This window comes from Rhinolophus hipposideros (assembly GCF_964194185.1).
Source record: "Rhinolophus hipposideros genome assembly, chromosome: 19".
In the NCBI taxonomy this organism is placed as follows: Eukaryota; Metazoa; Chordata; class Mammalia; order Chiroptera; family Rhinolophidae; genus Rhinolophus; species Rhinolophus hipposideros.
The window spans coordinates 9,500,395-9,528,055 of NC_138065.1; the positions used below are offsets into that span (position 1 = coordinate 9,500,395).

Here is a 27,661-nt window from a genome sequence, read left to right on the forward strand (position 1 = left end):
CATTCTTAAAGCAGTGACGGAAACACAAACACATCTATTCAGAGGCACCACGGTGAAACAGTTAAGATCATTCTGGAACCAGACAGCCTGGGCTCAAATCCTGGCTCCCACAATCACAAACTGTGGGATAACCTACTGAATTCGCTTGTGCCTCAGTTTCCTCATCTGAGAATGAGGATAACAGCGCCGACCTCACAGAACTGTAAGGATTAAATAAATGATTGTATCTTAAGAGCTTAGAAGGCAACTGGCACATGGCAGGGACCATGTAACTGTTAAGGTTTTCATGGTTGTACATCTCGGATTCAGTCAGCAGTGAACTACACTAGCTCTTATGTGCCAATGTTCACTGTAGTTACCTGTAAAGATTTCGGAACTGGGAAATTATAATTAGGATAATTAAAAGTCATTTTTAGTCTCTTTTTTCGTCTGGATTTCTCCCCAAATACAGTCAGATAAACTTATTAGTCTTCAGTGAAATCCTGGAAAAGAGAGCAACTCGTGGTGAGAATAGGGCCAAGAAAAGTGACCAGTGAGATATGTGTGGAGAATTACCAACCAAATGCGCTGAGACCCCAGGATACCACAGGGAGCACAGGGGGCAAGGGGTGTGACCCACAGGAAGGGGGTGGTTCCCTGCAGCTCTGCACAGGTCCACCTGACCCCACGCCTGAACAGGACAGGAGAAGTTAATGAGATCCAACCTCTGAAAAGCCTTTGTCATCCCGAAGGCACTGGGCAAAGGTTAGGAAGCCTCTTAATCTACTTATGGCTCTCACTTTGTACAACAATACATAACCTTTTCCATTTCTGAACTTTTTCAAATAAGCCATGCCTCCATTCCTGACAACGAGGGGGCACGGCAAGGACCTTTTATGAGTGTTAACAAGAAGCAGATTTTCTGTAAGAAACTAAAGAATAGGGATTCTTTTGACAACTCTCAAAAATAGCTCAGTCGATGCACTAAAATCATCTTTGAAAAACAAACAAAAAAAGAACCCACGATCACTCTGCAGCTCAGCCCCAAGAGTTGCTGCCACGGAGAATGCTTTCCACAAAGGGAGAGTGGGCAGCCTGTGATGCATGTCTTCCCGTCGAGTCTGAGAAGACCTGCGATTCTGACCCCACGACTCACTCCTTTGTCTGTTTCTACACTTTACAAAAGGGCTCAAAAGCTATATTTCTGGCCTTAGTGCCTCTTCCCGCCACTGCTGGTTTTGGACCAGATTTAGCTCAAGGATCGGCAGGTGACTGAGCACACACAGCGCCAGCATGGAGAGATGCCGGGCCAGCCCCAGCTCCAGCACACTGGCTGTCACAGGGTGGCTGGCCCTGCCTGAATGCTCTATTTGTGAATAAAGGTGTCTCTCCCTCTCCAGCCATTTTTCCACCCCATAACCAGGGTTTCCGCGTGACAAAGGGGGCCTTACTAAAGGGAGGGAAATCGGGAAGCAGAGTGCCCTGGAGAGGAGCCGAAAGGAAGATACTAGGACCACCTAGATATGCGCTCCTCCAGGGCTGCTGGAATGGTGGCACCCTTTGGTCTCCCTGGGTTAGTGGCTTCAGGGTCAGCAAGTAAAGACCGGGCAGTTGTCGGTCATAGTGAGGACAACCATGAGAGGCTGGCAGCCAGTCTGTGGGCCACACAAGCGCTGCCTGTCCTGCCTCTCCTGCTCAGGTGTAACCCGGGGGTTATGGGTAAGGTAGCAGGTACCACAGGTAGGCTGCCCTGCGGCTGTTCTGTCTGTCCCTTCCCTGCACCCACCGCGATCCAGTCTTAGAGGAAGGAGTCATGGGGGAGCCTTGAAGAGGAAGTCAGCCCCATCACCCCACTGCCTAAGGTGAGAAGACGCCCTTCCTTCCCTTTCTTACCTCCGAAGGTGGGACTCACCTACTTGGGATGAGGCCAAAACACAAAACCACTGCGGACCTCACTCATGGCCAGTGTCTTGGCTACTTACCTCTCCAGAGTCCCAAATATCACTCATCTCTACTGGGACCAGAGCCGGGAGCCGGATTTTTCTCCACCCCCTCATCCTTGAGCAAAACCTGTCCAGTCCTGAGACAGACGGCTTCCCACTGGGCTTTGTGGCTGCTACTGCCTGGCATTCCCTCATTCTCCTGTGTTCCCATGACCCACGCTCATGCATATGTCAGCAACTGTCCACTGCACAGCGGTGCACTGGCCTCTCACCGAGGGACTGTGAGCCCCAGGAGTTCCGGAACAGAGCTCTGAAGCCATCAACCCTGTGTCTTGGGGCCCGTCCTGGGCTCTACACAGAGCAGACAAGTCTGCCCATCATTCTCCAAGGTAAAACACAGGGAAGGCAAGCTGTCTGAGACAACTATGCAGCTTTGACTTACTTGCCTTCTCAGCCCCACAGGCTTCTGCAGAGGACTCAAAACACCTGATTCTGCTGCATAGAGCATGAGAATCAGACACTGATTCCCTCCAAGGATAGGCCAGAGCGGCAGCTGCCCTGAATGCTAAACCACCCAGTCTTTGGTGGTACAAACTGAGCCCAAGGAGCGAAAGAGGGTGTGTGCCAACAGTGAGCTGGTTTGGCAGTGAGACCGACTGCAAACTGGGTTGGGCCACCTTCCTGGGCCCCAGCCAGGAATATGACAAAGCCCATTGTTCTGATACCCACTACGGTGCCCTTGCGAATCATCTCGGCTGCTTTACCAGCCAAGAAATCACATCAGTGATGGCTAAGAGCTTACCAGGTGCCAAGCGGGTTACACACATTGGCAGGTATTGCCTGAAGAGGCCAGAGAGCCCCATGTGAGAGCAAAGTCAGACATCCCAGGTGATTTGTTCACCTGGTGACCATGTGAGTGCCAACTGTGTGCCATGCTCCAGACCAGGCACTGAGAATGCAATGAGGCACAGCCCCTATTCCCAGGGAGTTCATTGTTTGTGGAAGAAAACAGACAGGAAAATAGGCCAGTAAGCACAAAGTGGGAGATGCCCTACTGAGGGCATTATCTCAGGCCCCGCTTCAGGATATCTGGGTGAATCCGAAACAGGGCTAGCCATATTATTTTATACCAATTACTTAAATCCTCGAAACCCTCCATATCCTCATTTGTAATATAGGGATTGATAATACCTAAATCCAAGGGTTCTGTGAAGACTAAGCATGACAATCTGTACATAGTGCTCATGAATAAAAATAAAATTAACCAAGTAAACGATGGTGATCACTCTTTTGGTTAACCACAAAAGAATTGGATTTTATGCATAGATTTAAAGCATGACATCTCAACGTATTTCTAACTTTTTCTCATGCATACATCTTCAAAACTCAACCCTTACAAGTTTGGTATCTCTAACCTGCACTTGATTCTTCGTTGGAGGGTCACTAGGGTGAGCGTGTAATTTTCTGCCCAACCCAGGGCACCTCTGAGAGTGGGGGGTAAAAAGGAACGATTAATAATTCCATTGTTAATAATTCCATTAAACCAGATGTACCATTTTGAGCAAATGGAACTCCTGATTACTTGGCCCATCACTCATAGGCCGATTTCAGGGGCAAGGTCAGCAGCCATCACTATGTATCATTTCTTCATCACTTTTGGGAGCTGCCAATAACTTTGAGAGCAGGCCCAACTCACCTCCAACCTGGATGAGAGCTAGCATCTGCTCCACCCTAACCGGAAGTCAGGAAAGTCAATGCACATGAACACCCCCATAGCACACACACACATACCCCTCTTCTCGAAACCTGAAGAAGAGTCCCACCCTGGTCCTGGCACTTGGCACCGTCATCACTATTCACTTGCTGAAGACCAGCTGACTTCTAGCAAGACATGAGCCACCCCTCCCGCCTCCTGAACGAAGTTCCCCCTTACCTCAGGTGTCCCAAGCTGTAGAACCGGGACTCGCCATCGGTGGAGCGCACCACCTGCAGTGTGAACATGGGCTGCAGCTGTCTGAGCTCCAGCAGGACGATGGCCAGGTAATGGATGAAGAGGAGGGCGTCCACGAGGGAGACTGCATATTGCACAATGCCCTGGTAATTTCGGTCCCGAGAGTCCAAAATGCGGACCCCGTAAAAAAGCCAATAGGAAACCACAAATAGAAAGATGAGGACCAACAACAGGGCACGAAACACAAACACCCGTGGCACATCAGCCCTCTGCTTGCGGAAAAAGAGGGCCCAGGTCCCGATGAGCAGGATGAGGAGTTTGAATGCCACGGAAATGAAGAGTCCCTCACAAATGGTGCCACAAGGCTCCAGCTCCTCCCACCACAGGATGGGGGGTAACAGGATGAAGGCGATGGGGGTGAGGAACACTAGAAGTCCGAGCACCGCGGCGATGGTGAGGCCCAGGTAGCGCTTGCAGTCCAGCCCCACACTGTCCTCCATGTCCTTGCTGATCCTGGCAATGTCCTCCTGAGATAAACTGTGCTCCGAGGTGCCCGTGATGGCCGTGGTGGTCTCTCCCCAGTTGTCATCCTGACGGGGAGAAAACAATGAGGATGCAGAGCCACGCACAGCGGGTCCTTTGTACAAGCCACAAAGCAAACACGTGGAGACACAATGGACTCGGAGGGCCCACCCCACCAAACCAACTCACACCTTGGGCTTCCTAGAAAATGGAAGCTTAACTGGTCAAGTGTAGGAATTTTTAACATTCACAATGTGCATTGACATTTTTCAGAACGTACCCTATATTTACCTTTTCAAGCAGAGAAAAGATCATTTAACCTTTCTGTTTCTGTGTGTGGGTGATTTATTACTATGACACTGATTCCCATCCACTGTGTTGGAAATCCGAGAGGCTTGGAGGAGCCGGGGCTATTTGCCCTGCAATAAACAATCCCATTGTTTGTTAGACTATAACGAATGAGAGCTCACCTATGGCCTAGGAAGAAAACCCTCTGCGTTTTCCTCTCAATTCAAGGCTGGGTTACAAAAGCATACAAAGCCCAACTTCTGGAAGTACTCTCCAGTAGCTCTGAAGAACCAAGGGCATAGCGAGGGAACTTACATTGCTACATGCAAATCAAAGCTTACCTGCAGCTAGGACACATTGTTTTTAAACCTCCACTGTGTTTTTAAGATCCATTTAATAAATATCAGTGTCAAGCACTCCTTGACAACATTTCTTAGCGAACAAGCTAAGCACATATAAGCACCTATGGCCAGGACAGCTCAAACATTCCTCCCAAAACACACGTTCTGATGACAAACTAACCATCAAGGGCATGGAAATGCTAGGAGTATTATAATGTGTCTTTTACTTTCTTGCTTTCACTTTCTCGCGTTCTCTCTCTTTTTAAACTTTGAGATAGTTTTTAGTTGGAGCAATTAGTCTCTTCATTTAACAAGATCCAGTTGTTAGGATTTTTAACCATTTTGCTGTGTCACTGGCAACTTGGACTGCACTCCAAAGCAACAACAGAGCAAGGAGGCCACGGAAAGTCACATGGGGTCCAAAGGTTTTGCCTCAGAGGTTTGTGTATATGATACAACTTGAAAAACCAAACCAAAACAAAAGAGTCAGATGGAGAGGCAAGTTGGATGAAATTAATGTGTAAGACCCCAACTTAAAAAACTCTAGTTGAACAGCTGAATGAGCAAGATGCAGATCTCGTAACTGAACGATAACCTCAAATCCAGTGACGAGAAAAAATATGCTTATGAAATGTATATGTGAAGTGGCAACGAGCAATGGTGGCGGCGACAGTCTTGACCTATGAAGAAATAGTTCTTCAACTTGGAAATTTACCAGTATCACATACCACGAGAGAAATGACTATTTAAGACAATAGTTAGAAGTAACCAAGACTCTCAACCATTGCGGGTGGAAGTTCAAAATGGTTCAATCACGCTTGAAAACTGGTCTGGCAGTTTCATACCAATTTAAATATATACTTAACTCTATGGCCCAGCAATTTCACACCCAGGATTTTATCCAAAATAAATGAAAACACATGTCCACAAAAAGACTTGTACAAGAATGTTCTTAACAGCTTTATGCATAACAGCCAAAAACAGTGCAACCCAAATTTCTGTCCATCAGGAGAACGGATACCAAATTGTGGTATATTCATAGAGTAGAATACTACTCAGTAAAAATGAAAAGGAATGAATTGTGGAAACACACCAAAACATGGATAAATCTCAAAATCATTATGCTGAGTGAAAAAAGTCCAAAACAAAAGAATATGATTTCAATTATGTTAAATTCTAAAACAGGCAAAACTAATCTACAGTGATAGAACTCAAAACAGGGCTTGCTTGGCAGAGGTGGGGGTGGGGACCGCAACTCACGGGGAAGAAAATGAGAGAATTTTATAGAGTAATAGAAATGCAATATATATGTATTGACAGGAGTGCGAGATATATGGGTTTATTTGGCTGTTAAAACTTATCAGACTCTTCACATTAGATCTGTTTATTTCTCCGGGTAGGAATCTATTTCAATTTTTTAAAAAGGGGAAAAAAAAAACCCATCATCAGGGGAAAAAATAGCCACAAATTCAAAGACGGACAACTTGCTACCTAAAATAACTTGCTCTGTAACACTCTCAGTGAAGGCAAATACTGGGTTCCATGTTTTGTATTGGGCCCAATATTCAGTTGATAATCAATGCTGAAATAATTACCGCTAGTATCTTGTAGTCATTTTGTTGGTCACAGCACCGCTCTGATTTAGCTACTCACTTTTGTCACTTTGTCTGTTCTGAGGAATTCCAAACGCAGTCCATCTATGTGCTTATAAACGCAAATCTGTGTGTGTACACACAGATATATGCTAATCCACAGTCCTGTATCTTTACAGCTGAGTGTGTATACATTGGTCTATTAGGGGCCAAGGCTGGACATGGATATATTTCAAGAGCTGTGGAGAGTATGCAAACATGTTTCTGAGTATAGCTCAGATGTTTATTTAAATCAGGTGGGACCCAGAGAGAAGAACCCACATACTGTTTTTTTTTTAAATTAATAAATTGCCAATACAGATGACCCTTGAACAATGTGGGGGTTAGGTATGCTCACCCCCAGCACCATCAAACATCTGTGTATAACTTTTGACTCCTCCAAAATGTACCTACTAAGAGCCTACTGTTGACCGGAAGCCTTACCAACAACAGTCAATTAACACACATTTTGTATGTTACACGTAGTACATACTGTTTTCTTACCATAAAGTAAGCTAGAGAAAATATTATTTTAAAAAAATCCTAAGGAAGAGAAAATACACATATAGTACTGTGCTTATTTACTGGAAAAAAAAAATCCACATATAAGTGGACCCGCACAGTTCAAACCCGTGGTGTTCAAGGGTCCACTCTATTTAAAAAATTTGGTGATTTCACATAAAATCCTAGTTTCCAGCTTTTCTCAAAACATTGCAAGACCCAGAACACTGAATTCCTGAGCAATAAGAAGTGTCTGGAGCTGAGGAGTTGCTGTCCCCTTGACAGGGGAAATGCACTCTTCGTGCACAGACCCATCACTCTATGCCACAGCCCTGACACAGAGGTGTCCCACACAGTGCTATTCAACCCCAAGCCTGCCTGACACATTTGTGCCCCGTCTTTGTGAGCCGGGGTCTAATTCATTCATCTGTGTTTTCCTACCAGGCATCTACCAGGCAGCCCTTGATTCATTGGAAATATCTAGTTGTGACGCCCGGTCTGGGCTGTCCTAACCACCCTGCTCTTCTTTCTTCCCCACACGACTCAGGGTTTCTGGAGGGAGTGTGCTTCCCTTTCTCATCCGGTTCCACTTTGAAAACGTGTCTCCAGAGACGGCAGCCTGCAACTTTTCTGTTCTCTGCCCAGTCATCAGTCTTGCTGGCTTGTTTTTAACACCATTCAAAGCAGGCCTACCAATCACACGTCGGAAGAATCCCCAAACGAGCCAATGGCAGGACAGGCTGTCCTTAGACCAACAAGAAACCACGGGACATAGATAAACTAATTAACATGCTGGAAAAATAAAGATAAAAACCCAAGAGAACCTACTGCAACAAGACTTAGGAAAACATTTACCGAAAGGGGTCTTGAGCGAGTGGCAGTGTACTTACAGCCTGCCTTTGATCTTTACCTGAACTTCCTCTGTCTGAGCAGAATCATTGGCCAACAGGGCCTCTCCAGTGGGAGCTTGAATGGTGACAGATTTTTCTGACCCTCTGCCATCTTTATTCCGGGATGATTTGTGTCTCTCTCTATTTCTTTCCCTGGAGGGAAAGAAAGAAAAAAGAAAATCAGCTGGCATATTTATGCCATGTTAATGAATTCTCATCAAAATATACTTTAAATTTCATTTTGAATTCAGGAAAATTACACACACACACACACACACACACACACACACACACACACGGTGCCAATACCCACCCACTGCACCCCCCTGCAAGGAGTAAGATGATCTTTACTCCCTACTTAGTATTTTCTTTCCACCATTCCAGGACCCAAAACAAAGACGGTCACTTCTCCTCTATCAACAGTGATTGTATTTTTTCAAAGCCTAAAATTGTGAATTTTAGAATTTCTGGAGGTAAGGCACATCTTTATTGTACAATTAGTGCCCGGGTTTGATGATAATTTGCCCAAACATATTTCCTAGTACTTTTTTTAAATTGGGACAACACTGCCAAATATTTAAACCTTGGTCTATCCAAACAAAAAAAAAAAAAAGAAAGAAAAAAGGAATGAATCTGGGACACATTGTCACCCTATGCCTTTGGACAAAAAGAAAGGAAATTCTAAACCAGCACAGAGAATCATTCCCTTCTCATTCCTACAAACCCAAACTAAAAGTCATTCCCAAAGCTTCTAGCTGTACTCAAAGACACCCACACAAACAAACAAAAGCTAGGACAAATGACACCAAGAGGTATGTGTGTGCGTGTGCGTGTGTGCGCGCGCACGCGTGTGTTTTCAAGCCTCCAAAGGAAAGCAGGCTGCTACGTACGTCATTGGACTCCACATGAATTTCCTGGGTGGTCTTCCAGGGTGACTGTGAGAGCACCCTGCTGTGAGTCAATCGAGAAATTACAAAGGAAATCAATCACTGTGCAAACCTCAGAGGTCATAACCTGGGCATTAACACCTCTGGGAACTGGCACTCCCACCCCCAACAGTGAACAGTCAACTCAACCAAAGGAGCCCCTCAGGGGCCAACCATAAGTTCCCTCAAACTCCTGTCCCACAGGCCGGATGTCCTTCCGGCAACCACTAGCCCTCCTTCTCAAGTCTCCCAGGCAGCACAGAGCACTGCACACACAGACTGTGGGGATGAACAGTCAGATCTCAGTTCTGCCCCAACAAGATGCGTGGCCTTGCACAAGTTATTCAACCTCTGAAAACTTCAGTTTCCTCATGTGTGAAATGGGGAATAATGATAATACCACAGAGATAATACACGTAGACAGAGCTCAGTACAGGGCTGTGCCCAATACGAGGTGTGATCAAACAATACTGTGAATGTTGACATTTAAAAAACAAGTTATTACAGTAAAAGACGCATTGCCATTAATCCCCCTCAAAACACTCCCCCTCACATCAAACACTTATCCCATCATCTTGCCACTTTCTGAAGCTGTTCTGGGAGTCCTCTTTCGTGAGTGTCTTTAGTTGCGCTGTCGTGCCTGCCTCGATGTCCTGAATTGATTCAAAACGTTTACTTTTCACGGTCATTTTGACTTTGGGGAAGAGCCAGAAGTTGCACGGTGCCAGATCCGGTGAATAAGGTGGATGAGGACACACAGTAATGTTTTTATTTGACAGAAATTGCCATATCAGAAGCAATGTGTGTGTGACACAAGAGCCTCACAAAATTTGGTGAATGCTGCTGCCGAGTGCCATCCCACGGAAAGGCAGGGATCTTCAATATAGAAAGTGGCGCATCGAACCTTAGTGACAGTGTGTGACAAGTTTCAACTTGTTCAGTGCGGTCAGTTGGGTGTGACCTACGGTTGAGTGAAGGTGTTTTAAAGTGTACCATAAATCGTCCTCCATCAGGACAACGCTCCGTGTCACACATTGCATCTGGTACATGGCAATTTCTGTCAAATAAAAACATTACGGTGTGTCCTTATCCACCTTATTCACCGGATCTGGCACCGTGCAACTTCTGGCTCTTCTCCAAAGTCAACATGATTCAGGACATCGAAGCACCGATGACAGCGCCACTAAAGACACTCATGAAAGGACTTCCAGAACTGCTTCAAAAAGTGGCAAGAACAATGAGATAAGTATGTTCGAAGTGAATAGGAGTATTTTAAGGGAAATTAATGGCAACGTGTCTTTTACTGAAACAATTTTTTTTAAATTTACGCATTCATCGTATTTTTTTTTTATCACATCTTGTACATAGCAGCTATTATTATTGCTGTTATTCTGAGCAGGGCAAGGAATGGTGACTTGACTTTGTGAAGCAGAGTACGTGCATCTTGCAGAAAGAGACATACCAGTCCAAGGAACTATCAACAAACAATCAAATGCTCTTCCCCTCCATCACACATGGCCTATTACCCACGACTTAGCAAACAAAACCACAGGCAGATTTCCTGTGGTCAAACTCCTACCTTATCAACATGCCCCTAGAGTAAGCACTGGCTTATCAAAGAGCAGAGATGCTTTCAGTGACAGCACCTCTAATCTCTACCTAATTTATCCTTACAATCTATTGTAAATTATTAGAGTCTAGAAATAGAGGCATTCTGGTCAATCAGGCAACCAGGCAAACAGCTGAGAGATGTCAGATGTATCTATCACTGCCAATCACTCCCCACCCCAACTTTTAGAGCTCTTCACTAAGCGCTTTACTATATTAATTTCGTTCAATCCTAACAATAACCTCTATAAGCCCAGTATTATTGTTCCCATTTTACAGATAAGGAAACCGAGGCTCGTAGAGGTTAAGTGACTTCCGGAAGTCACAGTAAGCGGCAGAGCAGGATCTGAACCCAGGTCTGCTCCCACTACCTCGATTCACACTCACCATGCTGCACGGATTGGAGAAGGCACTGGAAGATAATCCTAATGATGGTCGTCACACCCAATACTTGCTAAACTATTAGTGCTGTGAAGTATGCCTCTGAAGCTACTGCTCAGAGTCACAATTGGGCTGTAACCTTGGATAGCACAAAGTGGTGTGCCCAACACTCTGGGCTGCCAAAGACAACAACTTCAAAAGGAGTCACTGTGAGGAACCATAAACAACTTGAAAGCACTTTCCACGTGCCAGGTCAGCCTCCAGAGTGAACAGTTCAGACTAAGTCTAGAACCACTGCTCCCCAGGCCCCGCCTCGGTCAGAACCAGGAGCTTCCTCTTCGATTTTACTGTTTCCACTTTCCCCAACTGTTCTCACATCTATCACCCTCTCTGCCATCAGTCAAGTCACATGCTCCCCTAACCCATCTATCTACTCACTAGTTTCATGGGTCAAATCCTGTGACAGCACAAATTCCACTGGAAACCAAAAGTCTTTCAGTGAGTGTCAATTCCTAGAGTCTGAACATGCCCAAGGCAGAAATCGAATGGGGAGCCACCCAGGGTTGGGACCAGCCTGTCTAGGACTGGCCACCACTTCAACCCCTGATCCACGCAGGCTGCTTCTTAAAGGGCCCAACAGCACCCACAGGAGAAGCAACAAGTCTAACAAGTCCCCTGGTAACATCTGACACAAACCAGATAGGAGACTATTATCTGATAACCCCAGGAAGGTTTCTCATCCCCAAAGCCAGAAACCCTAAACCAGTGCTTCTCAAACCTGAGTGTGCAATAGCCACTGGGGGTGGAAGTGGGGGTGGCAGGTAGAGGTGTGGATTTAAGTACAGACTCACTGACGCCACCCTCAGAGAATTCGTCTGGAAGGGAGACAACAGGAATCTGTATTTTTTACCAGCACCCCAGGTGATTAGGAGGAAGGTGGTCCAGGAAACAAAGGTGGTCCAGGAGACGTTCTCCAGGGCTCTCCCACCCAAATGCTCCTAGCAGTCGGGGGCAGCTGCTGGCCTGATTGCCCAGAAGTCGGCCTGTTTATGAAATGCCCTGTATACAGGAGGGGTTCAATCATGGGAGCCATGAGCATAATACTCAGCTGTACGAGGCTGCAACATCCAGTGGCTTCTTTATTGAAACAGTATTAAGAGGAAGAGGTTGGAAGAAAGGCTCAGGAACGCAGGGCTCAGGACCAAGGGACACCCAAGGGAGCCAAGCACCTCCCCTGCACTGTTAGGTGAGGCGCAAATGTACAGATCATCCTATCAAGTCAACGTGGGCAGCGGGCTGTGTGTTGTACTGGTCTGAGTTGTCACGGGAGTGAGAACTGTCACATAGCTTTTATAAAGAGCAGTGGTCCTAAATTACTGCCCCAGGGGAGTCTCTGTGCCAGGACTCACTAGAAAAGTCCACCAACCATCCTGCCGGTGAGTGCTTTGCAGTTTACTGAGCGATGAGCCACAGTATGGCCGCCTCACTGCCACAGGTCTCCCAGTGTTCATCCCCACAGGACTAAGGACGTGCCAAGTGCTCTCTGGGAGAGGGCTCCCGTGGTGACGACCACCAGTGTCCATGAGGACGGAAAGAGGAGCCTGGGGAATACGACCAAACCACTGAAAGGGTGTTACAAACACATGCACAGCTGGGTGTCTTTCCAACTCTGCCTCAGTGGAATGGGTCACCTGTGTGCCTTGCTGGGCAGCTGTGTCAGCTGCGGGAATTTCTGTGTCTTTCTCTCTGAGTTTGTCTCCCCACAACACCTGCCCGTAGGAGTAAACATAAGTGGTTTGCGAGCATGTATGTGCATGCAAGAGGGGTGGGCAGAGCAGGCAATGGCATGCCAGCGGCCTGGCACGTGCCTGTACCTGCAAGTGTGTATAAACACATCTACTGAGGCAATTCTAGAGCTGAGCCCTTGGGGGCTGCTGCAAATTCCCTCTCGCCAAAGTCAGAATCCCCATCAATTCCCACACTATTCCCACATACCGTCTGTACACTTGGCATTTCCTGGGAAGATTATTTAACTCTGTTTCTGTTGTTTGCTATTTCTATTTGGGGAAAGCTGGCCCCACCGGTTACTCCTCCCTTTCCTTCTCTAACACCACCCACTACCTGCCCTTTCTTTCTGCAGATTGATTGCCCGGGCCTGGCAGGCTGCTTCCTCTCGCACTGACTCCGGTGTGAGGGTTGGGCTACTGCAAACTGACTGTGGGGCAGCCTGGGAACAAAAGCACCAATTCTTTCATCGGATACCCTACAAAATCTTTACAACATTATTGATTACATTCCCCAAATTGACTTGCGTATCCCCGTGGCAAATCTTGTGAAGGATATAAATGATAAATGTCTAACTATTACATTGTTTTGTACACCTGAAACTAATAAATTTTTTTTTTTTAAAAGCACCAATTCCTCACCAACTCGGGCAGCCCTCCTTCGGACAACGCATTTTAACATATTAGTCACCTGAATTATCCTTCATTTGTCTTTTTTGCCCCCTACCAGTCACTCCTGCTGCTCTCCATCCAGCACCCAGCACAGCCCAGAGCACAGCATGGGCTTCCAAAGCGCCCGCAAGTCGGGCCTGAAACCTGCCAAGCGTACCTACTATCCCTGTACCTGCAGGCAAATAACGTTGCCTCTGAGGCTCAGCGTTACCACCTGTTGAATGGGGGTACGCTTCCCACCGTTCTAGGACTGCTGTGAGGATGGGGGCTACTGGCTGAGGGTCGGAGCAGGTACTCTCCCAGTGGTGGTTAACTGGCTGGCAGCTGCTGTATTTAACTCAGACAACTGGTGCTCCAAACCCAAAGGTTACACTAGGTCGGCTGAAGCCTATACCATTTTCCCAGCAAGTTAACTGGACACTCTGGAGATGGCAGATCTCACAAAACCAGACTAATCACCTCTTTGTTAGAAAACAGTCACCTGTCATCTGTTTGGAAGCCAGCCAGTTCTCCAAAAGTGATCACGGTGTCATCAGGCAGATCAAGTTGGCTACCCTTCATTATTCCTCTCTGGGTTTGAATTCTACTAAAATTACCAAGAAGCCAGGTCCCTCACCTTTCCTACTATTCCATTCAAGTTCCCGACAAATCCCTGACACTCTTGGGTGACACAATAGCTTTGGCTGGGTCTAGGGCCTGCTCACTCTCCAGGAGTATTACTGCTTCCTAATGTTTATACCCCAGCAAAGTACTCCCTGCCACATGCTTCTAAGGATTACAACCTTTGCTCCCCTCCCCCCACAGGGCCCTCAGTCAGAGAATTCACCACATAGGGGTGGCTGTTTTTTTCTAAAGAACCACGGAGCTCGCCTATAAATCTTTCATGGCTATCCCTTCACCCAGAGCTTTCCTGAGTAGGCATTCCGTAACCTTCCTTGATTAATTTATTAAAGGTCTCAGCTTGTATTATCATTCGCCAAGGACTTTCCACATGGGTCCTGAAAGGCACTAAGAGTTCTGCATGCTGTTTTAATTGAAAGTTATAGTCTCTTAAAGTTGCCACAAGGGCACGGCACTCCTATATCAATTTCTCAGGCCCCCAAGAGGCCTGAGAAAACAGCAGGGCATAGCATGGACCCCGAAGCATGGCAGTCGGGATACGCGTATAGATAAAGTAGGCGAGAGATGGCTCCTACTCAGACTTCTGCAAGGTATCCTCCTTTATTCATCTTCGAACACCAAGAGAACCCCAAATTCTGACGTCTGCCATTATAGTGTGGAAAAGGGAAACTTGACAAGCAGTTGCTTTTTTCCAGTTAGGTCCAAAGATTTGATATTTTTAAAAAGCTGTTTCTGGTCTTCTATAACTAATCTGATATGGTTAACCACTGGCTGAAGTTTGTGATGACATTTTTATCACCAGAGAGTGTGTGACTTTCTCAGGATCTGGACTCAGGTGTGTGACTTCAGGTTTCTCTTGGCACACTCCTTTCTATTCCCCACGCTGATGAGAAAGGATTACCTGGCCTCCAGCATAGGCTCATTTGTATCATTCCCCCCAATTTTTATGATTATAATAGCAATACATGAAAAAAATGAAAGTTTAAAAAAAAAAAAAAAACCCACCCATGCCCCGAATAATCCTATGCTCAGAGGCAGACATGTTCGATATGTTAATACTCATCACAAGAATATATAACTATTGTAATGCACAACCTTTTAAGTCTTGTTTGTTATAACATGGCCTCATGAACAGGTTCTCAGGTCACTAACTAATCTTTGAAAGGTTTCTTTTTATACTCTTTGATTCCATTCACATTGTCAATTGCAAAACACACTTGAAAGACTGAACAATACAGAACGATAAAGTAGAAATGAACGTTCCTGTCAGTCACCGTTTCATGTCCAGTTCCTTCCCTATGGATGACCACTCCTGGCAGTTGGGAGAATATCCTTCCAGATCTCTTTCTGCGTGTGTACCTCCATATGGGCTAGCAAATAAATAAGTCAGTTACTGCTCTTTTATAAAACAAGACGCTCTGCTTTCAGCTGCTTGTATGAGGAACTGCTCAGTCAGGGAGACTCGACTACAGTCACCCTGCCCAGCCCACACAGGGCTGTGACCACAGGTAGGCCTTCGGGCTGTGGCCAGTTGGGGCCTTCGAATGTGGTGCTGAAATGCCAAGACCACACTAATAGCATTAATACAGCCACTGGTTAGTGACCTCCTACTATGTGCTGTGTTAAATGCTTTACATGAATAATCTCCTTTAATCCTGTCAACAGTCCCAGAAAGAGGGTATTGTTATACCCATTTCACAGATGAGGAGTCAAAGTGTAGCAGCATTGCAATTTTACCAACTGCATTCTTAACCAGTACATGCCCCGTTTTATTCATTCATCCCTTTGTTCCTTTACTCACCAGACATCCTGCAGGTCTGCAATAGAGCAGCTGTATGATGACCAATGAGCACCTGTTCATTTGTATAGGCCCCCAGCACCCAGGACAGCGTTTTCAAAACCCAGGTTTGTTCAATGGGAAGACTACTCAGACAGAACTAAGGTCCCAGGCCAATCCCACCACTTCAGTGTGTATGCCTTGTGGCAAATGCGAAATGGACAGTGAGTCAGCAGCTTTGAGAGAAAAGCAACACCTGAACACTGAAAACATTTTTTGCATTTACATTCTTGGTAAAGCTTTGGGAGAGCCGTCATCTATCTATGAGAAGTACTTGGCAATGAAAAACATTTCCACTGCAGGGAGAAACTTGAATTTAAAATCAATCGTGAGAAATGAAGGTCATCAACTCTAATGGCAGCTGTAAAATGTAAATTGGTGGTGTAGTGAAGCCCAACGCATGTCTCACGTTCTCGGTCTCCACACTCAGCTTCTCAGGCGTACCTCGGACTAAACCTCCACCAACAGCCTTGCAACCCCCATCACTATTTGAAAAGTGAGTCAAGAACATCCCCCACCCCCACCTGACGTGCACGTTTCTCCAAAAGGAAAAGTGGAATGATCCACAGCGTACATACCCTTGTCTGTGAGATTTTTTCGAATGACTTGAATAGTAAGAATACCCAGAATACGTGGACTCGGTATCCATAGCAATGGAGACCTTGCACTTGATGAAGGAGCAGGTAGTGTGTCTCCTTAGAGGTAGAGAATGTCACCTACTGGATTCGTAAAACCTCAAAGGGTACGGAAATCAAGGAGCCACTCTTCAACAGGAACAAATTCTGGGTAAAGGGGGGAAAAAAACAAACAAACAAACAAATCAACCTTCAAAGGCAACCGAAAGGGGCTGGGAGGTACATGACAGCAGCCTCTATCTGAATGCTAAACGCTCCATTCATGCAGCAACAAGCTTCCCCAGGTATCTGTGAGAGGGACAGGTAGGTGCCAGGCAAGCCAAACCCCTATCACAGCAGCAGGAGAACCAGAGGGTGTGAGACCTGGCCCTTGGCCATTTCCGGGACACAGCCTTGCCCCCCTGGGTTCAGGCTGCAGGAAGTGGCTTCCCTCAGCCCCTAGACACAATGCCCAGCCCCCACTGTCAGTCCGCCAGTTACAAAAACAAGTCCCAGGGAAGCAACTCTTCACGATTTGCTCACAGTTTCCGAAGGCCAATTTAAAAATAATGAAAAACAAAGTTCTCAGTCTCTTTAATCCAAAAACCTGAATTCCTGAGACTTTATCTTAGGGCACTGATTTCTTTTTTTTTTAAAGACACAATTCTGACAGCATTGTTTATAAGAGTGAAAGCTAGAAACGATCTAAATGCCCTCCAAACGGAGGAATAGGTAAGGAAACCATGGTTTATCCACCCAAAGAAATATCATATAGCTGTTTAAAATGATAATGACGAAGAATGGAACTTTTTACGAGAGAATGGTAAATGTAAAACGCAGGCTACAGGACTGTAGAGACACACTGAGTCTCCATTACAGTTACAACTATATAAAATCACTTATGTAAGTACAAGGATTAAGAGGCAACATCAGAAAAAGTAAGCAGGTGATTTATGAGATGCAGGCTTCTGGGTCTTTTCCCATATTTTCATTAGATACTGCTTGGCAATAAAAATAAATTGGAAACATTTCCAAGTGCATTCCTGAGCCCCACACACTAAATTTTTACTTCTAGAAAGCTGAGATGCACAAGTCATGTCTCATCCTGCACCCCTCACCCCAGACCCGGCCTCTGCCCGACAGGGTCCCTCCTTCCAGAGCCCTTGGAAGCTGAAACTGCAAACAGAGCCAGCGAGATAATTGTGAAGGAAGAATAAAGGCCTTGCACAGGCCATGCCCCAGCCCCTCCTGGGAGGAGGCCAAGTCTCCCTGACCCCAGCGACCACCTGCAGGTCGGAGGGAATCACCTGAGAACCAGCACACCACACAGGCCATGGCCTCCAATACTGCTTCAGGTGTATTCCACCTCGCCATTCCTTCTGCCTGGACATGAGGTGCATTCCCGGTCTGTCTGTGGCCCAGAGCTAGCCTCCCTCCCTGGTCCTGCATATTGTGACTCATCCTTTCCTTTCTTCTTGCCATCAAAGGCCCAAGGGGAGCAGAGGGAGACCTGGGCTTTAGCCAGAGCTCTTCCCTGTCTAGTACAGCCTGGGATAAGCCTCGTAGCCTCGTTTGTCAAATGGGGGTAAAATGACCAGCCACTGTCCTCACCGGGTGGATATAAACACGTAAGTAGATCCAGTATCTGGAGCTGGGTTCCAGCCCCCGTTTTACTAGCTTATTAGCTGTGTGCCCTCAGTCAATTAAACCTCTCTGAATGCACATCTGTATAACACATCTGGGAAAGAAATAAGCTACAAAGGTGAAGGCTCAGCACTGGCTCCAGGCACGCTGGGTCAATGAAAGCTGTGGTGTCCTCCTTGTCTTTCTTAGGAAGAGGAAAGCTCTCAGAAAGGAGCAGGGCAGAGTGCCTGTCCTGTCTTCCCACCGGTGGCTCACCTGCAGTCAGAGGGCACTGGGCGGGCATCTCAGCCCATCACTTGCTACCTAGCTGTTACCTGAACAGGACAGGTTCCCCTGGAAGCTTCAGGTGGCTCCTCCTCTTTTAAATGGAAATAAGGTGGCCTATTTCACAACTCCTATACTTTCTTCTGCCTTCCACCGCCAAATTCCTGATAGCCCTTTCCAGCCCAGCTTCTAGCTAATTCTGGCTAAATGTTGCTGGGGTGTGTCAGAGGCAGGCGGTCCAGGCCCCACAGACCTGGGCTCATCCTATTCATGCTTCCTGGCTGTGACAGGGTGGAGCAGTTGCTTACCTCTCTGAGTTTCTGTTTCTCCCCCTGTAAAATGAGGCCATTTAATATCATCTCTTCCTAGGGTGGCTGTGAGCATTAAACCAGACTCCCTATGTAAAGCCTCTGGCACCTGGTAACCCAAGTTTCATTCCCCTCACCCCTCTGCCAGACGACATCATTCTTCATCCTCATTAAAAATTCTGGTCATCCATTAAGGCAATTCCAGGCATGTCCCTCAAAGGAAATCATGGGTTCCCAAGTGCCCTTTGGGGAAAGGTTTTACCTACCTCTACCAGCTGCCCTTGTCCAGTTTCTCTCCCATAATTCCCGCCTATACTTATCAAAGGGGTGGTCAGTATATGCTGCTACTCCCCCTCTCAATTGTCGTCTGAATTCTCCATCCTTTCCACCAAAACAGCTCTAAGTTGGCCAGTGATGGCTATGAGCTGAATCCTAAGGTCACCTCCTTGCCCGCCCTCCCCTAGACCTTTTTCTTCATCCCATTTTTATTCATTTATCCACTGCCATGCTTCGTAAGCAGCTAGAGACGCCACTAAGCAATGCCAGGGGTACAGCAGGGACACACACACGGCCTGCCCTCACAGGGCTTCTCTGCTGCCAGTCTCTCTCCAATGTGATGGTGCTGCCCCTGCTATTCCTCCTCCAGCACACCCTCCCCTTTCCCCATCCGGTTATCCCTTAAGACTCAACACTCAACATGAGCTCCTTGGAGACAGGAGCTACTGTTTACCTACCCCTGGGATACTGTGAACCTAAGAGGCACCCGCAAAATACTTACTAAAAGGATAAAGCTGGAGTGCGCATTTCCCACTCAGAGGCGTCTTCTCCCCCTGGGAAAAGGGGTTATCAGCACCCCCACAACTGCTCTCTAATAGGCTTCCCTGTCTTCCCAATTTCCTCCACCAGGGCGACACCATCATGCTATTGATCCCACGGATGCATTTCAATACTCTCTCTCCCCTTTGACCCAGTAAATGCCCTCGGTCCTCTGGGATCCTCCCTTCACTCTCCCAGTTCTCAGGCTCCCACTTTCTCCAGGCTGCATGGACACAGGGCTACACTATTACAAAGCCTGCAGGTGTCCTCATTGAATCCAGTCTGCCCCTTCTTCTATGCCATCCTGTTTCTATCAACTCTTGTCCGAGGTCTGAGTGGGAATTAAGAAGAAGCAACAGGAGGCCAACTGACACCAATCCGGTGTGAACTCATTTTAAAAGCCAGTAGTCTCCCTTATCTGCAGGACACATTCCAAGACCCCCAGTGGATGCCTGAAGCCATGGATAGTACTGAACCCTATATAGACGATAATTTTTTCCTAGACATACATACCTATGATAAAGTTTGATTTATAAATAAGGCACAGTAAGAGATTGCCAATAATAATAACTAATATTAATAATAAAGTAGAACAATGATAATATACTGTAATCAGAGGTATGCAAATATGGTCACTCTCTCTCTCTCAAAATCTTATTGTACTGCACCCACCCTTCTATTTCTTGCGATGATATAAGATGTTAAAACGCCTATGTGATGAAATGAAATTTGGTAAACGAGACATTGAGTAATACAGGGTTACCTGAACACAAGCACTGCAATACCTGGATAGTCGATCTGATAGCCAACCCAACTGCTACGTGACTAACGGGTGCTCGGGCAGGGAGCACAGGCGGCGTGGACATGCTGGACATTGGGGTGATTTGTTTCCCAGGCGGGATGGAGCGGGACAGTGTGCGATTTCGTCACACTACTCAGAACGTGTGCAGTTTACAACTGATGAATTGTTTATTTCTGGAATTTCCCATTTAATATTTTCGGACAGTGGTTGACTGTGGGTAACTGAAACAGAAAAGTTTCCCAAAAAGCGAAACTGTGGATGAAGGGAGATCCCGTAGTTAAGAGAAAAACATATCCTGAAGCTTATCACTGCAATGACATATTGACAAGATACTAGTTCCCTTGTATGCACAAGAAATTAGCAGAACTCAGATAAGGTCAGAGGGATGCCTTATCAGGAAGATAATAAAGTAATGAAAAGGAACCAGATTCCCAGGGCCATAAACAGGCTGCCGCACTGGCCTGAACGGGATGGAGTCACGTAAAGGTGTAGGTATGGATTCCGGAATCTGGAGCTGTCTCTCTATCACACTGACCCCTGAGGTGACCCACATTACTTGGGCACAGCAGGACAGCAGCCAGAGCGATCTCTCAGATTACAATGTGGATATCACTTCCCTGCTTCAAACCCTCCCTTTCATGGTGTCCCACTGCACTTTGAATAAAACACAAAATCTTTCATTTGGTCTGCAAGGCCCTGCCCAGCTCTCCAGCTCCATTCTCCCCCTCCAGCTCCAGGTCCTCTGGAAACCGTGCCAGAGCCCAGTGTATTTGCTATACTCACTCTTCATACACCCAGCTTTGCCCGGTTCCTACTCATCCTTCTCTCAAGAGGCCGTTCCTGACCCTCCAGTCTAAGTTAGGCCCTCGTAAAGCACCCTGTTCTTTTCCTTTACGTCACGATTTCCAATTATACGTTTGTATGATTACTTCAAGTCTGGCTCCCGTATAGACAGTAAGTGCCGTGAGGGCAGGGACTATTTTCATTACTGTCTCTCCAGCTCCTAGAACCTAACAGGCACTCCATAAATGTATGCTGAATGAAGGGTTTTTGTGGCCGGCCTCAAGACGCGGAGGCCACAGGTCCACTGTGGAAGACGCCTTAGAGTCTGTCTAGTTCACATCTCCAGTTAAGGTGCAGAGACTGGACCCAGCAGCAATGTCAGAAGCACCAGGGGTGGAGCTGAGCGGCTGGGCGGCTCATTGGGCTGCTGTCCAAGAACACGCGGACTAGCTGCCTCCCCCAGCCTCTTGGGTTTATTCCTCAGAAGCCACAGGCAAACACCAGGACAGGGCTGGAGCTCGTCACATCTCATCTCACGGAGGACAGGAGAGCAGTGCTGAGACAGGTACACAGGACACTTTTGCCGGGAAGCATCTTCAATTCTGGAATTCTCAGGCAAAAAATGTCACAGAGAACCTTCTTCCCTCCCCTTTATTAAAAGCAAAGATTAGTGGCCGAAACTCTTCCCCTACAATCATGTTCACTCACAAAGTACACCTCATGACTTAAAAGAACAGTGTTCGGAAAATCATATGAGGGAAATAATGTATTACAGTAATGACAGTGGTAAACATAAGCTAACCTTTACGAAAAGGAAATTATAAAAACATCAATAGCTCTGCCTAGAGCTATTAAGTAGTTAAGGAACCTCTAGCATGGAGGGTAGAAAGTTACCTTGCAAGGGGTGCAGACACAGACAGAATTTCAAGAGCCGTTCCTCTCCTTCGGCAGTGGATGTATTTCTAAGCGAAAGAAGTTTCTGGTGCAACTGTGTTTCTATATACCGTGTACATTACTTGGAATATTTGATTTTTTTATCATGTATAATTCTAAAGGGTTGACGCCATTAATTATTACTTTTGTTATGTTTTGAAGCTAACATTTTTCTCAAGATGTTTAATTACATGGCACTCAAGGGGAAAATGACAATTTAAATGATTTTGTTGGGAGTCAATGTTTCTTCCACAGAAGAGAAGCAATGAGCGCAAAATCTGGAGTGAGACTGTCACTGTTCAAATCCTGGCTCTGGTACTTATTAGCTGTGTGACCTCAGATCAAGTTACTGAAGCTTTCTGTGCCTGATTCCCTAACTATAACAACAGAATTATATTTTAGTCCATGGTGGCTATCAAGTGAAACAATTCGTAATAATTTAGAACATGATACAGAACCACAACTATTAGGCAATATTATTGTGCAGTAAAGTAACGTTCCTTCAGTTAGGAAGAATACCTTTCTATGGTATATGGCTTACATATCATTTTCATTGAACGTATGTACATTTTGTTTGGTTTATGCTAGTCTACCTTTAATGAATACCATTAACTGTAGCTAAGTAATTTAATGATTTCCATTCTGTTCCTTGCAGGCCTCCTTTTACTGTTTCCAGGTTGGAAATGAGCATCACAGAGATCAGAGAAAACTGTATGTGTTTTACTGGGTTTACCTCGGGGTTGGAAGAACCTCGGGGTTGGAAGGGAAGATGGGGAGAATTATGGCAAGGTCTGCAAAACATTTTGCTGAACTTGTTGGTCTATAAATCATAAAACACCATCCAGGTCACTGATGTGGGGATCAGAGAGGGCATGTGGCATTTATGACAAACCCCATGATTCTTTCATTACAACAGAGCTCTTACAAATGAGTGATTCTGGGCCACTATTCACAAGGAAAGAACAAATGTCAACCTCATTTTACCTGTCTTGCTAATGATCTCACAGCTCACCTTCCCAGAATAAGTGATCTTGGCTCAAGTCATTCACAACCTCTGAAACACCCCAGCAGCTGGGTGTAGATTTCTGAGGAGCAGTGAATGATTCACTTGCCTGGGGTTCTATGACGTACATTTGCTTTTAAGTGCCCCCTAGTCCCCTGCTAGATATTTAAGCTTAAAAAACCACAACAAGATTTCACAGGCACTACCTCCTCTGTAAATCCCATGGTGGCAGGTCCAATGATTGCTGTCCAATGAGTAGGGTTCAGAAGGACACTGACGGAGACAGACAGCAGAACATGCATGTGTCTTTTCATCAGGCTTCAGGCGAGACCAAAGTCACTCGTACATACATGGTCCAGCCCCAAGTCCACCTAATCCTGTCTTGTCTGCCTTCTGGAGAATGGCATAGCATGATGCCCAAATCATTAGCCCATACCCAGCCAGTGCCCTAACCATAGCGAGTTCACTTTACAGATAGAATATGGTGACAATAATCTAACAGCTTACAGTTAACCAAGTGCTTACTGTGTGTGAGGGACTGTTTTAAGTCATTTACATGTAATATCTCACTTAATCCTCCAAACAAGCCTTATAAGGAAGATGCAATATTAATTTCATGACACAGTTAAAGAAACCAAGTTCACATACCTGGTAAAGGCTGGGCTTAAACTCTGAGAGTCTAATTCCAGAACCTGTGTTCTTAACCATGGAAAATGTATAGCAACGTAGCAATTACCAGAACTATTTATTTCCACAAAGGAGGGTGGGCAACAATCGTAAATGGTCCCAAACCACACAGAACCCACAAAGAATTTTGCAGTTTCAACTCCTACTCACAGGTTCAATGTCCCGAGCATTGTGGGGAGTCCAGCAGAAAAAGAAAGGAAGCTGAAACATTAATAGCGCTAGGTCCTAAGGAGCTCACAACCCAAAGGTGGAAACTACCTGCTAAAATACAATGTGATCAGCAACCCAAATACCGCTGAGGCCTAGGGTAGTAACAAACTGGATGGTTGTGTGTGTTAGGGAGACAGAGGGGACAATCCCTTCTTCACTCAATGCTTGTTTATTCTTCAACAGATCAGGGTGACATGGAACTGCTGCTTGGTAAGGAACTTCTCTTTATGGTTTATGTCGTTCAAATCCGTAAGACAATAAAACTGTGCTGCCTGGCAAACAGTCCTTACGAAGATGCCCTTCTCAAAATTCTTCTCCCATTTTACCTGCAAATTAAGTTGCAACCAAGTCACACTGCCAACACGGTAACAGTGAAAATTTCACGATAGATGTTTCACTAATTATTCTGAGAGACACCGAAGTTTGGGAATACCAAATGCTCACAGATAGGTGAGCAGTGTTATTTCTTTGAACCGTAGGATAAAACAGTTTCTTCCCACAAATGAAAGCCCCAACTATATCACATTGATTTAAATTCAACTCTAAACACTCTAAATTAGTGGTTACATAAAGTGACTAATTACATCTCCCTGGATGCAGACAGTTTCTGCCATCTCCCTTAGAGCCTAGGAGCTGTGTAATCAAACAACCCACCTTCAGGAAGGAGAATGCTAATTAGCATTGTTGATGGGCGACACCAGTTATAATATTTGCAGCCACCCTTGAAAATTTATAAGCACATGCCTGAAAATGCCAGATTCTTCACAGCCTGCTAGCTTTTGGAATACGCGTCTAAAAATACATGCATTTCCAACCACAGCCCCAGAAAAAAAAAAAAAGGGGGGGGGTGGTAACAAAAATGCACGTGCCATTCACACAATCACCATAATAAACTGCTCCAGCATCTCTTAACGAGCAGCTAAGAGAGCTCACTGACACCTTCGCGGTGCGGGCTTCCTACCTGGTTTGAAGACGTGAAAACTGATCCACAGATTTCTGGGCTCCGAGTCTCCCTCCCAGCTCATCTCCCGGCCGCCAGGCCGCGGCCCCGCCCCACTCCTGCCTCTGCCACCGACGCGTTTAAATTTTTATAAAGCTTCACACTCCTCTGGGCGCGTTGCTTGGGGGAGTTCAAAGACTGCCGTTGGAAATGAGGTCCTGCCCGTGACGGAGCCGCCCCGGCGCGGAGAGATTTCCTGCAACGGGGACCCCTGGCTCGGGCAGAGACTCGCCGGCCGCTGTCTGCTCCACCCCGGCGTTTTTTGAAAGTAAACTCCTACCTGCCTGTTGCGCTCCGCGAGGCCCCCGCGGACTCGCCCCCCCGGCCTCCGGGGCCGGCTGCAGTTTGCAAGCGAGGTGCGAACACAGGCCAGCTCCGCGCCGGTTGCTGGCCCCGGGCGCCGGCGGGTACGGGGTCGAGCCCCGCGGCGGGGTGGGAACCGCAGTGCGCGCCCGGCTCCCCCGGAGCGCAGGGCGGCCCGGCCCCCGGTGCCCGCAGGACCGCTCGGCCACCCCCGCCGGCCGCCGGGACGCGCACCCCGAGGGCGCACCGCGGACTGCAGCTCGGGGCGAGGGGGGCGTCCGAGGCGCGCGGAGGAAACGTGGGGACCGGGGGAAGTGGGGTGCGGCGGGGCGCGCGGAGCAGGGGCGGGGGCGGGAGGGTGCACCTCGCGGGGATGGGAAGCACACACGGGGTGCGGTCCGCAGAATGGGAGGCGGGAGGAGGACGGTGCGCCCCGCTCGGCGTCCTGGGGCTGGGGTAGGGGTCCGCGCCGGGGGCGTCTCCCCGCCCGAGAGCTGCGCCCCGCGCCCGGCCTCCCGCCGGACTCACCTCGGCGCCGGCCGTGCGGGCTCCGCGGCCGCGGTCTCGGCTCGCAGCGGCCCCGGCTCTGCGGCCTGCGCTGGGCTCCCGTAGAGGCAGAACCCCGCCGCCGCCGCCGCTGCACTGCTGCTTTCCGCTTCCTGTCCCGGCGCCGCCCCGCAGCCCGAGCCCAGCCCTGCGAGCCCGGCGCGGCCGCGAGCCAAGAGCAGCGAGCGCGGCCAAGCCCACCGCGGGCCCGGCCCACCTGCCGCGGGGCGGGGCCGGGCGCGGGGGGCGTCGCCCCGCCGGTCACTCCGTACACCGGGACACACTCACTCACACACTCACAGTCACACGCTCAAACGCTCAGGCTCACACACTCACGCTGACACACACACACACTCACACTGACACACACACTGACACACACACATACACACTCACACTCACACCCTCACACGCTCACACTCAGGCTCACACACTCACACTCACACACGCGCGCACACGCGCACACACACACTCACACTGACACGCTCACACTCACACACGCACACGCTCACACACACAGTCACACACACAGTCACACGCTCACACATAATAAACGCAGGGCCAGGAATTGACCCCACTCAGCATCCCAACATATTTGCACCCTCAAGCTCAAGAGTTTCTCTCTCTCTCTCTCTCTCTCTCTCTCTCACACACACACACACACACACACACTCAAATCATGTGAAAAATCCAAGCCTGTGTGCCCTCACCAAAGCCCCAACCCATGTTCAAGCAGCCCAAGGACTCATCCCCCAACCCCGCGCCCCCACCTCCACACACTCATATATACACATTCTAAGAACTGGCCAACAAATATCCATATACACCCACACCTCCACCAGTATACACACTCACACTTAAACTCGTATGCCGCCCAAGAAATAAATAACCATGCACACCCAGGGGGATCCTACAGGCCCCCACAGCCAACCTTCTTCCCTCTCCTGCCCTAACAGAGCAGTCACTGCCCGGAACCCCAGTCTTTTAGAAACTGCTGGAAGAGCATACCTCTGAAGGCAGGCAGCCCAGGTTCCAATCCTGATTCAAGTAGGTCTGTGAGGCTGTTTCCCTGTCTGAAAAGCCAGAGGGTGGTAACACCAACCTTGCAGGATTGTGGTGAGGATTATGGAAGGTAGCTGGGGCCCAGCAGGCACAGAGTAGTTGTCAACTACCTATATGAACTGTTGCACCCTTCTTCCTTAGTTGTCTTGTGCAGAGAGGGTTGGGAATCCATGTGAAGAGTCTGGAATCTGGTTGAGCCCCAAAGCTGCTTGCATGACACAGCTGAGTAGAGATGGTGTATAATGAATACTGTGGGCAGTTGGTGTGGGGAAACACACGCCCCCCTGAACTAGCCTTAGTTAAGGAACTTCAGCCTTCAAGGCCCTCACTCTCTCCTCACCACCCTTTCCCCATCCCTTCCAGTCCCCATTCTCTCTTCCATATATTGCACTTCAGAGGGCATCATATGTTCAATATGCAATCTTCACTCCTCCACTCCCAGCCCTCCTATCCCACTATACTTCACTGCAGAGCTTTATAAAAACATGTCTCTTTCATCTTTAAACTGTAGACCCTTCAAAGTTACAGCAGGCCAGGGATTTCTGATTTTAGTTATGATGCTTCTGAATAGCCCCCATGTGATATAGAGATCCTAAATTAATTTTCATGGGAAGTGATTCGAATCCACTTTTCTAAGTCTAAGTACCTTAACCATGTAGTGCTTTTGTGGGAAAGAGGGGTAGTACAAAATAAATTCGATTTTAAGATAATAAATTCACCTTTAAATGCCGTCTACTATTCATTTGTATCCAACAATCTCAAGTATTCAAGCAGAAAAGGTAAGAGTTGGAAAACTTCTCAGAAACTGAAT

General features: G+C 47.3%; 1 protein-coding gene across 1 annotated transcript in view; it reads right to left on the reverse strand.

Moving 5' to 3' along the window:
• The window catches only part of VANGL1 (VANGL planar cell polarity protein 1), a 54,703-nt gene extending 28,792 nt beyond the window's left edge, over positions 1-25,911 (reverse strand). The window contains exons 1-4 of the mRNA XM_081026748.1: positions 25,771-25,911; positions 16,454-16,657; positions 8,067-8,199; positions 3,856-4,463 (exon numbers count right to left, since the gene is read on the reverse strand). Of these exons, the coding sequence (XP_080882874.1) occupies positions 3,856-4,463; positions 8,067-8,199; positions 16,454-16,524 (812 nt within the window). The 5' untranslated portion in view covers positions 16,525-16,657; positions 25,771-25,911. The remainder of the gene's footprint in view (positions 1-3,855; positions 4,464-8,066; positions 8,200-16,453; positions 16,658-25,770) is intronic.
• Positions 25,912-27,661: the final 1,750 nt, after the last annotated feature.